Consider the following 13,910-nt stretch of genomic DNA (forward strand, 5'->3'; position numbering starts at 1 on the left):
TGTAATAATACACTGGAATTCAGCTCAGTGTAGCATGTTGGTTTAACCTTTGATAATATGTAGAGATTGTGTTTAAAACTCATTAGTATTACAGTCAGAAATGTTAATTTCTGTACAAATTTGATTTAAATTTTTCATCATAAATAATAATGGTGAATTCTTCATGTACTGTAAGGTTTGAGCTCTAGGTGTATTATTATTATTTGTGTAGAGCACATTTTAATAGCAGGGATATATAAATTTGTTTTACTTAATAACCAGGAGTTATTGAAAATTTATTAATAATTGTATTAAATATATTAAATCTCTGAGTAATGTATTTCAACATTTTTATCTGTATACTCAATTGGTCTACTATTTTTTTATTTATTTACAGTATTCCAAATGACGTAGTTGGCATTCTAAATGAGACTTAACAGAGTAATGTAAATTGACAATTGTCAGACTTGACTTGAGAACATGAGCATTTATAATAAAAAATCAGACATTTTTTTATGCTTTGCTAACCACTGATATTATGTGCATTCAAATTTAAAGTTCAATGAAAATATAATTCCCAAGTTCCTGCATCTACAGAGTTTTTATATTATTAGTATTATAACTAACATGAATTTTCTCTTTTTCATGAGTTATTTGCATGTATTTACATCTTTCTACATTAAAATTTAATCAGCTTTGATTACACCAGTCCGCAACCTTATTACTATCATTTTGAGGAAGAATTACATCATCATAAGAATTCACGGTCTTGAAAATTTTTATATCATCAGCAGAAGAGCTTTATAACTTTCACTGCAAGTGCAAATATCATCAATAAAAATTATGAAAATTAATGTAACTAAATTTGACTCTGAGGTACCCCTGAGTGAACATATAATTTCCTAGAATTAATTTAACGATAACACATTTTTATCTGTTTCTTAGATAAGATCTAAATAATAAGAGAAAAATTATCGCAGATTCCAGTGGCTTGTATTTTCTTTTTAGCAATACAGCATGATCTACTTTATCAAAGGCCTGGACAAAGTCCATGTAAATAATATCCACTGTCCTGATCTATCCCAATTCTCTGATACATATTGTGTGAAGTTGCTTAAGTTTGAAGTATGCGACCATTGTTGAATAAATCCATGTTATTTTATAGAAATAAATGATTTTACATGAAAATATATCTGTTATAAAATACTTGTATATTCATAAACCTTACATGGAGCAGGAAGTGTAGCTACAGGTCTGAAATTTTTTGTATCATTTCTTGATCCAGATATTTTATAATTGGAGAAACTATTGTCACCCTCCATGATTTTGGACGTTTGTTTGTTTTTATAGCATGATTAAACGAGATGGATATCCAAATATGCTGCTTACAACCTTTGATTACACTAGGTGGAATGCCATCAGACCCTACAGATTTTTTAGATTTAATTTTTATTATAGCATCTTCAACTTCTGAAATAGTAACTGGAGATAATTTATATTTTTGTTTATATTTATATTTCTATTGTTTATATTTCTTCTTTTTTTTAATTTCCTCAGACTGATTAGATGGAACATACTTGACTGGAGAATATGCATAGACACTTTGAAAATAGTCAGCAAAGGCTTCTGCTATTTTTGATTTAGTGCTAAATGAACAATTTCCTCTTTGATTTTTTTAAAATAAAAGACCAGAAATTCCTACTGTCATAATTTTAGCACATTCTCAATGTTATTAACGTAATTATGATATAATGTAATTCTTTTTCAACATTATTTTTTAATACCTTTAATTTGTTCATATAAAAATTGCTTCTAAACCTATGTTTCATGTAATATTCTTTAACTTTTAAGCATTTTGATTAATTTGCTGACACCATATAGTATAAGTTCTGTTGTGGTATTTTGTGAGAGGTACTATAATATTGAATATGCCTTCTATTTTGTTGTAAATCTGGTCTAGTGCTAAGTTTACAATGGATTCCAGTCAGTCTGATTCAATAGCCTATGTGTGTTATCAAAGTCTGCTTTCTTAAAGATACAGCAGACCTTGAGTGAAGGAAAATTTTGAAACTTATTGTTACCTTTAATCATAATATTGAGAGCTGGATGATGTGCATTCTCTTTAATAAGTGGTTGAGCTTTTAACACATCTATGTAGTGTTGTTCATTAGCTAGAATTAAATGTAAATTTTTCCCATTAACATTACATAGATCAATAATAATCATTATGAGAGGCATTAGTGATATAAAATTATTTAAGTTATATAGTTACACTTATCAATATAGTTTAACTGACATTTGCTGTTTGTTATTTTGTATAAATTAAGATCGTCTACAATTATTAATTTTTATTTAGAATTACTTAACTTATCTCAAAACCTACTAAATTTAAATATCACAAAAACATTGATATACTAATGATTTGGAGGAGGAAGGAATGCAAACTCAACATACAATAATACAATAAAAGAACTATATTTAAAGACTACTTTTAAGCATATAGTTTTATAACCTTTTTGAGGTAGGTCATTAAATTTAGGAAATTGCCTGCTATGAATTTCAGTTCTCACTGCTATCAAAACTTCCTCTCCTCTTATTTTAATGGATCAAGCAGTATTTTTCTGATAGTCAGTGTAACCTTAATAAAACAACTTTGACAACTAACTGTAAAAACATTTCAGTTAAATATAATAAATTGTAATCATTATCTAAAATTTGTAATGAAATGAAAGTGTGTGGACAGTGAATAGATATCCAGTGAATCATTATAAGATACTATTATATAATTTTAGTATTAACAGCCCAAATATAAAATACGCATAAATACTTTTCAATTTTTTGAATTTCATCACTGCACTTAACACTTATCACTGGTTTCCCCTCATGAATATTTCTACTTCTTGACCCAAATAAATTTATATCCAGTATTTTTTTCTTGTCTTCCCTGCATCAGATAGAAGTTTTCTTCTACTAAAGGTAAGATTCTCATATGTATATGTCAATAGTGGCAGGTATTGATCATTGATTGATCTGTTTGAATACCACATGCACGTCCTACCTCCTTCATTACATTTTCGTTTGAATGTTCCAGTATTCCTAAGATATCTAAGCAACTATTCCTGTTGTATTGTTCAGCGTCATCCAGTTTCAAATTTACATCATTTACTTGTTTTTTTAGTACTTGATTTTCACCGTCATTGTTTCTTGCATTTTTATTTACTGCAGCAGAACATTCTCTTACTTAATGCCAAATTCGTTTGTTTTCTCAAGACATGAATTAAGAAATTTTCTTAATATTTTTTGTTCCATTTCTATACTACTTAGTTATGTTATTATGCAGTTAGAATGACTACTTCCCTTTATCAATTTATTCTTCAGCTTTACATTTTCTCTCCTGCTGGCTGACATACAGAACACCTCCAGGTTAAATATTCAGATAAAATATTCTCAACATCTTCTTTAGTCATGGTTAAACAGTTAGTATGAAAGAATTTAGATAATCTTCACATTTAATGTTTAGAAGCTTAGCAGAAAGGATCTGTTACATACCAGATAATTCCGGCATATTAAAAATTGTAATTGTGGAATAATGGATATTAATAATTTTGATATAAGATAGGCTGTATATTTTTAATAGTATTCTTTTTTATAATACCTTATATCTATGATCACACATCTTTCCTTCATGGTTGCTAAGCTGATATTATTGAACAAGTGATCGTTCTAAGTGTGTTGGACTTTAGTGTAGATTAAGAAACATTTTAAAATGTCAAAGTACATTTGGGATTAGATTTTTATTTATGAGATCTTGACAAATAATATTTTTTTATTCTACAAGTATACAAGAGTATTTGGATTGTAATATTTAAGTATTGACTAATTCTTGACTTATTGATTTACTCAGCTACTAAGTGGCAATTTCTATTGTGTGCTTTTTTTATCCCTAATGATCTAATATGAATCTAATATATTTGTAGAATCTATCTACATCTCTTATTCTGTACACTTTTTTCACCTAACCAAAAGTCTAACACTAAGCATCTATTAGCCTATGATGTATTATCCTCTTTCAAGTACTTTTTTTAATGATTTTCTGACAGGTGACTTCACTGTTTAATTTTAAAATATATATTTTTTAACCTGTACCATATTAAATTTAAATATTTTGTTCTGCTTATCATTATGTTCATGTTCACTGGCATATAGTGCTGTACTCCATGTAAGTATCTTGAAGGATTTCTTCCATATTCCTTGTGTTACATTTCATTATAGCAGATTTCTTCATTTTAGTTTGGTCTTATTTACTAGTATCTTATGTGGATGAAGGTTTACTTTATACAGTTTTGTAGAAAGATGTTTCAATATAAATAATCATGATTAGTCTCATGTGAAAGTGATTTATGATTAAAGTCTTGTAATAATCAGTTTTGTATTGAGATTTTATGACTTATGTTGTATTTTTTAAAATATACTTTGTATAATCGTTGCCCAATGTTATCATGCTTAGTAAATTTTCTAACTGTCAGCAACATGTAATTATTATGTAAAGCTTTAACTCTGTACCCTCAAATCTTTTTCATATTACCCATGTTATTTTAATATCTTGAATAGGATAATTTTTGTTTTTCCTTCCCATCTACTCAACTGTTATGAGTGTTTATCTTAACATTTGTGAAATGTTTGTCGCATTTTTTCTTTATTTACAATTGCATAAAGTATGGTATTTTTTAAATAACATCCTGAAATCATCAGATGCAATCCAATTTTCAATTGTAGGTTTTTCAAATCCCATTTTCAATATCAGGTATATCATAATATTCAGAATATCTTAATATATTCAGTTATTCTGAAAGTGTCACATTTATTAATAGTGGAAGCTTTAGCTACTTTTGATTAAATGCCACAAGACACAACACACAACCTAATAAACGAACATATCTTAAAATATGTCAATCTTTACAAAATATAGAGATTCAAATGGGTTTCATTACTATTTGTAATTGTTTGTAAAAATTATAGCACAAACAAAATATTTAAATAATGTTGGGGGTCACCAAAACTGGGTTATGGAACTCTAAAACATGAATAGAAGAAGTACAGCGATCATCCAACAGTCAAGTCACAAACCATGTCGCCTGTGGATTGAGTGGAATAAAATAAAAATATGTTGATTGGAAATAACAGTAAGTTTCAGACAAATATTCTGAAACTTGTCTTAAATAGTGTTTCCTTGATGACTAAACCATTTCCCCATAATAAAAATTATTGCTCTGTTTTTAACACATTTGTATTTCTGTGTTAAGGGTCAGTTTCTGCTTCTGAATAATTTCTACAGTAAACAGTTTTTATTTCTAGAAAAATGTTATTTTGTGATACGTAAAACAAATATTTTATCTCATGCTGTGTCTAGATTTTCTGCCCTTAAAAATCATAAGTAACTTGATTTTGTATGAGCTACAACTAGCTTTGTTGTGATTAGGATGTTTCACTCTGTTAAGATGTTTCAAATATAAAAGGAGCTGTTTGTTGCTAACAAAAATTAGCAAAACAAATTTGAAACAAATATTTTGTTACAGATTATAGATTTTATATATTTTGTGTATTATAGGAACACAAAAGATTTTATGATAACTTTAAAAAAATATATAAATATTCCACTTTAAACAGTATGGTTTATTTTATTATCCTATTTATAAATATTTTGTAAATTATTATTAAATTACTTAAAAATTTTTACTGTTTCAAAATATTAATCGGTTACTTAAATTTATTGGAATCTGCATTGTTATTTTGTAATCAATTAATTATAGTTAATTTGATTAAAGTTTGACACCAGATACGATAACATGTTACTATCTAGCATAACTCATTACTGTTATATATTACCTATTGTTCACATTTATTATATCTTTTTTTCTTGTGTGTAATAAAATTTTATTTGAAGACATTAAACTGCTTTGAGATATATTGTTAAAAAATCAATGATAAAAATTAAAGCTATTTTTCTATTTTTCCTGTTATTTTGCAATTTACCCTCATCAGGTTATCTAATAATAAAAACTATCTTGCTTGTTTTTCAAGGTAATAGTTGTTTTATTGTATAATTAAAATTATTTTTGTTGGGTGTTTTATAATGTTCATTATAGGTAATGCTTATATATATGAATTATTTTTTTATGTTGATATTTTTTAGTTATTTGTTTGTATGAAATTAAAAAAAGAATAGCAATCATTACCATTAATTATTTTTAATAATTAACATCAGTTTAGTGTTTCATTGTATTCCTAAAAGCCTAATTAATGTGCTTAAAATATATTTTATTGTTGTTATTATTATTTGTAGTTAATGTTGTTTGATATTTTATTAATAATTTTAAATTAAGTGAGCACCTTATTTATTTTGGTAACAGATTTCTTTCATGTTTATACTTTTATATTATTTTATAATATCTTTGCAGCTTTTATTCGTTACATTAAGAAGCTACACAGAATTCGATCTCCTCTTTGTTGATCCTCACAACTAGGATTTCTTTTAATTTATTTTGTTCACATATCAATATTTGATTGATTTTGTTCATATCTGATTAAGGAAAATTATTTGTGAGCTTGTGTTTTAATTAATAGTTTTACTTAAACTACAACAAAGGTTACTGAACTCAAATTTGACTTATGTCTCATGTGTTCATGCTTCTGTCATTTCATCCCTGATATGATATGATGAATCCATTCTCAGCTCCTTCAGATCTTTTCACTTCACATTGTGCAACCATATCTTTCCTTTTCAGATAATTTTTTTCATAGCATTAAAATTGTTGCTAATATTACATAGTTAAATTTAAAGAATGTTTAGGTAGGGCAAGCATGCCTTACGCTATGATTTCTAGCCATCTACTCTAATCATAAATAAACTAATATGTTTAATAAGCAGAATTAAACTAGTTCTTCAGTTGTAATAATATAATTTTTCAGATGTATTTCTTTGTTTATGAATTATATCTAAAGATAAAATTTGCAATCACCGTTTGAAATTTGTGCACTTCAGACTTGGTATTTTCCATTTTTTTCTTTTAACCTCCAGGCCAAACCGTTAGGTTGAAGTTTGAGTAACTTTTTAGTAAAAAAAAAGATTGCTGACATACAAATACCTTGAGTAAGACTGGATCATCACAACAAATACTGAAGGATATTTTAAAAAGCCATGATAACATGGCTGGTCTTAGCTCAGTGATTTTGCCTAGACCCTAATCCCAACCAAAACGTTCTTAATACAAACCTTGGTGTAAAAGTGTGCATTTCACATACAAAGCACAACTTATTGAAAAATGATAGTCATTTTGTGTCTGTCAAACATTGTATTTTAGAAAATATTCACTAAATTTTTCAGATTCTTTTGAATAACTATTGAAGAATTATTTAAACTTCTTCTGTTAATAACATAGAGAAATATTGTTTTAAAACTGATATGTTGAAGTTTTTGACTGAAGTACAGATGCTTTGTTGAAGCTTTTAATATAATTGATGAACTGTACACAGATATATTGTGTTTTCACAACATTAAATATTTATTTGAAATTGAGACATGTTTTTCATTTAATAGGTAAGAAGAATATCAGATGTTACTTAAAAAAAGCAAGTTTTATGGAAGTTAATCATGACTTTTTTATTATCAGTACAATAGAGACTTAATACTTGCACAGGTGTACAAAATGTGTTGCTTATACAGAGAATGTGTATTGAAACATATTGTCTGAGGACAAGGTTGGGTAGAGGTATCAATTGTATATGAAAATAATATTTTATGAATATTTAGTACAGTGATATGCTAAGTTATTGTTTCATCTGGTTTATCCATTATAATGATATGTTAATCCACAGTTTTTGTGTACTTTAAAGTACATCTTAATCTAGCGACTGTAAATTTATTTTTATAGTCTTGAGTAGATAAATAAATGTTTGGAACTACTGCATAACATAAGGTAATAAGTATTTTTATTATTTATTAATTGGTAAAACTTAAATAGTATACAATCTTGTAATGGATTCTTTAATTATTCAAATTTATTGACTTCTAACTATATGCTGTGTATTTTTCTCAGTATTGATCAGAGATATCTTCATTTAAAAAAAATGGATAACTGCATCCTCTATGGATTCCTTTACATGTACTCGGTTATATTATTTTACATGATATTTTTTTAAAATTATTTTTGATAATTTCTATGGATCTCATTTGCAGAATGTCTTCTGGATGCTTTGTAATAGGAAATTGTATATAATGCCTCAGGTGCTTATGGTCTGTTTATATTTAATTACTTAATAAAATCTCATTTAATTTCTGTCTGTCTGACACTCTCTCTCTCTCTCTCTCTCTGTGTGTGTGTTTGTGTGTGTTTATCTGTTTCTTGTTCCTACTAATATGAATGATATGCTTTTAAATCATATTGTACACAAGATTTCAATTTGATTAGATGCACACCTAGTAATGGTAAATTACTGAAAAATGAGGTTTTATTCAGTTTATAAAAACATTTACTTTTGGGTTAAAAACCATTGGGTTATCAAACTTTGTTATAATTCAGATTTTTTGTATTTTTATTCTTTGATTTATGTTTGTTTCCAGCTCAAAGAATGAAGAGGTAGACAACAATTGTGTTGTACGTGCAAGGGGACTTCCTTGGCAGTCTTCTGATCAGGACATCGCAAAATTCTTTCGAGGATTGAATGTTGCTAAGTAAGTTACTATTTTAATTTTTATTATTTTTGTTTAATAATAAAAATTTCTTTTTAAAAATTAAAATATTTTAGATGTGTCTATTTGTTTGTTGGTTTACTAACTTGTAAACAGTCATTTTAAAGATTTTGATTTCATTTTCAAATTTCAACCCTTATTCTTAATTATTTTTCATGACATTAACATAATTATATATACATAAATAGTTATTATTGTAAAAAAGGATGTAATTTAATACTATTAATTTATTAATTTTTGTATTTTTAATACAGACTTATATTTACTTTAATCTATTCACTGTGAAAGTTGGCTTGAGTTCATTAAGCAAAGATTACTTTAATGGGTTAATGATCTTTATATAGCCTTGTGTCTAATGTGTTTTTATTTTTTCTTGTAGAAATGAAAAGTTTCTACTGAACTGATTTCAGTAATTTTTGTTCATCAGTTTTTATTTTTGTTCAACACATAATATCACACCACAGTATTACATGTTTAAGTATATATTTACAAGAAGCACACAAGCAAATTGCCGTGTTATTCAGTCTTAAGTTTAGGCCCGAAAAAATCATTTCCTGATGATGCTGATGCATTGATGCAGCGAAACATGTAGGAAATTCCTATGACAAATGTATGGTAAGATGATAATAAAAATATATTTATATATTTTTGATAAAAAAAAAATATGTACACACCATATGATAAAAAATGCTGATCAAAAAGTTAATACACATTCATATATACTAGTATATATATATATATAAAAGATAGAAATCATGGTATAGCTTGTCCAAGGTGAATTGGCACAAATCTGATGAACAGCATAGCTGTATATATTACTGTCTAATGAGCGTGGGTTTATAATACTATTCGATTAAAGACAGTATACAGTATGACTATTGTTTATTACAATCAGTGAACAAATTCACATCTTATAAGTTACTTATTTTATCTCGAGTTTTTGTATTATTAAATTAATAATTTATTCCTTTATTAGATACTGAAATAGATGTTATGCAGTATTATGCAGACTAATCGATTGTTACTAATCATTATTTAGGACTAAATGTATTTATTTGTAGCTTTATAACTGTATAAAATATTCACGCCAAACACAAGATTGATGTCTACTGTTTATGCTACGCCCTTTGCCCTTTGTTGTGGGAGTGGTGTTTTATTTTTTTATTTTTATTATTATTTAATGTCAGTTTTTAGCTGTATTTATCATAAAAATGAATAAAATGAAGACAAAAGCAAAACTGATTAGAACAAAAAACAAAATTTATAAAAAAAGAGACTGTAAAAGTTTATATTTGTCAAAAACCTAAACTGATTATTAACATTGAGTAGTTTTTTTTATATATAATGTGTTTGTTTGTAGTATGTAGTAGAATACATGCAATCTAAGTAACCTTTGTGTCATACTTTTTTGATTATTATAATTAAAAAAGAAATATATATTTATGATCTACTATTTTGGAAATAAAACCTATGTATTATATATAGAAAATTGAACTTACAGAGTAAAACTAAGTTATCTAAAAAGATGTATAGTATAAAGAAATTCTCAAGAGTAGCTGTGAATTTAATTGAATTCTATTCTGCGAATTGAAATTAATTGAATAGCTGTTAATTTACAGTGAATGTATAAAAATATAATATACCATTTGAAAATAAATAATGTAAAATGTAGGGGGTTTCATTTTTTCATAGTTAATTATAGTGCAGTTGTCAGTCAAAATGCTAATCTGTGTTTCAATATTTACAACTGAGTTCACTCAGTATAAAGTTATAAAGGCTAAGAAACTACTGTGATGGTGCATTAGGCAATAGTTTTGGTATTAAATTACTTTATGCTCATTTCTCATTTGTAGTCGTGGTTTGTGGACAAATATTGATTGCTCAGCAAGGAAGAAACACTGCTGTATGATTAGATAATTATAAAATATAACAGATAACTGGTTAGTAGAGAAATTTAATTACATTAAAATGTATTGTTATACTGTGATTGTTTATACGCTCATTTATGAAAAAGTTGTTTGATTTATCCATTACTACTATTTCAGATGCACAAAAAGTTATTATGTGTATATGTCAGGTAGTAGAAACCTATGTTTATCTCCTTTGTGAAGTTCTAGAAATCTTCAGAGAAGCTGGATGAAGCATCATTTAGCAATAAAAGTTCATTTATTAACTGTTACTAGTTTTTCCATAATAAATACACTTCAGAATTTAATTTTTCTTTAAAAATCCATTTCATTTTCTTTAAAGATTTCTTTAATCTACTGATGAGTTTAGTTGGAGTTCTGTAATTTTAAAGCAAGCGGCAAGTAGTTCTTTAGTAGTAAACATTTGAAATAAAATGCTATGGTTTAATTACTTTCAGTAACTAAAGTTACTCCAATAACAATTTAAGTAGTGAAAGTAACATATTTTTAAGAAATCACACTTCTTTATATTTATTGATGATGGTAATTTGCTTTTTTGTTAGTTTATGTTTGTTGTGTGCTTATAATAACATGTTAAAAATAATATTTCAGGTTGCTGTATTTTTTTTATAAAACAATTTTTATAAATATTTTATTATTTTATAAATAATTGCATTTCAATCTGAAAGTTGTAATTGTTAACAATAAATAGCCCAATCAGGACAGTGTATTATAAAGTCTTAAATTAAATCTTTTCATTACAATATCAAATGCATTTGTAATGGTAATCCTTTCTTTACTAAAAATGATATTGATCAGTACAAATTGCATTCACTGGATAATTCTTAGGTAAATTTATTTGTGTTCTTGCAAAATTTAACAAAATATAAAGTAAAAACAGCGCATGGAAAGAAATGAAATGTTTTTGTTTATACGAGTTTATGTGGCAAAATAGTGCAAAGGTATATGCAGATTCAGAGTAATGACAGATGTAGTGGAAATTTTGTAAGAAATGCTGTAAATTGATCCTATATTGAGCATGTTGCTTGAGACAAATGTCCTTATCAAGAACTAGCATCCCATTTTTGGTTCTTTAAGAAAAATAAGGTGTGAAGTGGTTTCCCATTGTCATCTTCACTGAGTTAGATGTGCTGTTTAACACCAGTAAGCCAACCCCTCCATAATAGGAAGCTGTTGCAACTTGGGTCACAAGAGTCCTTCAGATGAAGGAAAGGGAAGCACGGATTTGGGATGGCTAATGTAATGCAATAGATTAACCAGGAGTCATTTTAGATATAGTTGATTGTATTTTATATGCTGTATTTTTTAGTTTGTATTTTCTTGTTGTATTTTTATATTTTGTGTATTATCAATTTTGTAAGCACACAATAAAGCTCAGGATAAGAGCAGAGAGGTGTGTCGAAGGAAAGGTGGAAGAGACACCGTACGTTTTATGACTGCTAGCTAATGTGATGCAACGGGTCAATCAGGAGCTGAATTAAATATATTTGATCTCATTTGTATTTTGTATACTGTATTTTGTAGTTTATATTTTGTTATTGTACTGTTGTAGCTTGTATATTGTTTTTAATTGTGTAAACACAATAAAGCCCAGGATATGGGAACAGGGGTGTACCAAAGGAGGCACCATATGTTTTATGACGGCTAATGTGATGTAACGGATTAATCAGGAGCTAATTAAAATATAGTAGATTTCATTTGTATTGTGTATGCTGTATTTTGTATTTAGTATTCGTTGTTGTATTTTTTATTTTGTGTATGGTTGTTAATTGTGTAAAAACACAAGGGAGCCTAGGACACAGGCAGAGAGGGGTGCTGCAGGAAAGGTTGGCGAGGCACCCTAGCCAGAGGGGACAAAGCACAGAACCGTGCAAGGCCACGGCCAGGAAGTTAGCCGTGCAGGGCCAGGAATGTCGTGGTCTTGTTGCATGCAAGAGTGACAAGGTTGGGGCACTCCGATGAGGCATGGAGGACCCTCAAGGTGTGAGGGGCAAGTACACGAGAGTCAGGGGGTATGCATGGGGGCATACTCGGACCCCAACTAGTGGTAGGAAAAGGAAGGGTACTCCACTTGGGGAGGGGTATTACGGCATCCAGAAGCAGAGGTCGTAATGCCTCAATGAGTCAAGAGGGACCATGATGGGAAAGTATCTGATGGTCGGACAATGCTGACAGGTGGTGGTTAGACATCGCTGTGTCACATTAGGTCAACTGAGGCAACGTCTTTCAGGTGAACACAGGTTGACCTAGTGTGGTTAAAAAAAAAAGAAAAAAAGCCAACCCCTCCAGATCCGGGTGGTAATTAGCCCTACAAGTGACACTTTTACTTAGTTAATCTCTGGGCTAGCTGTGTAGTGAACTTTTATTTATTTTTTTATTTTTTATATTAAGTAGATTTACCAGTTTCTGTTGTACCTCTAGTTCAATTTGTAGTAAAATTTGTCACAATCATAAGAAAGGAAGATGGGGCAAATAACTTAAAACAACAAATTAATGTGCACTTTGCTGTCACGAAATGTTACTTAATGCAAACTACCTGTACTCAAGTAAGGGAAATGTAACTACTCTAGTAAATTTTACTAATGTAATGTTTATTTTCAAAGATTGCTAAAAATTAATTACTACTGTTAATAGAATTCCACTTCATCAATTGTGTTTAATTAATGTTCTGATGAAAAATAATATTTTGTAGGGGTGGAGTTGCTCTTTGTCTGAGTTCGCAAGGTAGGAGAAACGGGGAAGCTTTGGTAAGATTCGTAAGCATGGAGCACAGAGACATGGCATTAAAACGGCATAAGCATCATATTGACAGTCGATATATTGAAGTGTACAAAGCTAGTGGTGGAGATTTTATTAATGTTGCTGGGGGTGAGTATTATTTCATTAATTTGTTGAAAACATTAAATTTATGTAAAATATTTATTCTAATTACTATTTATATTATTTAATTATATGATTGTGTTGTTTGCACAGCTTAATGTAGTCCCAATATTTACATTTAATTTTCAAATATTTGTTACTTTTTGGATGTTCTGATGAGTAATAAAAATGATTTAGTGGTTTTAAGAGATGATGTATTCTTACTTTTGTTGTTTAATTTTATTCAGTATAGTAAGATGTTTATGCTTTATATTGGTTATTTCATCAATAAAGGATTTTTAAATTAGACAAAATTAAAAAAAAAATAATTTGTTTCTTCAGCCTTCAGTATATTACTCATATAAAAAATTTAAGCATCATTATAGTATATCTTA

General features: G+C 28.0%; 1 protein-coding gene across 2 annotated transcripts in view; it reads left to right on the top strand.

Annotated features, from left to right (window-relative positions):
• The window catches only part of fus (epithelial splicing regulatory protein fusilli), a 305,162-nt gene that overhangs the window by 222,330 nt on the left and 68,922 nt on the right, over positions 1 to 13,910 (top strand). For both annotated transcript variants that reach the window (XR_012757154.1, XM_075371453.1), the window contains exons 7-8: positions 8,600 to 8,710; positions 13,349 to 13,524. Coding sequence is in view for 1 of the 2 variants with exons in the window: in XM_075371453.1 (XP_075227568.1) it covers positions 8,600 to 8,710; positions 13,349 to 13,524 (287 nt within the window). In the remaining variant the exon portion in view is untranslated. The remainder of the gene's footprint in view (positions 1 to 8,599; positions 8,711 to 13,348; positions 13,525 to 13,910) is intronic.

This window comes from Lycorma delicatula, chromosome 1 (assembly GCF_047948215.1).
Source record: "Lycorma delicatula isolate Av1 chromosome 1, ASM4794821v1, whole genome shotgun sequence".
NCBI lineage: Eukaryota > Metazoa > Arthropoda > Insecta > Hemiptera > Fulgoridae > Lycorma > Lycorma delicatula.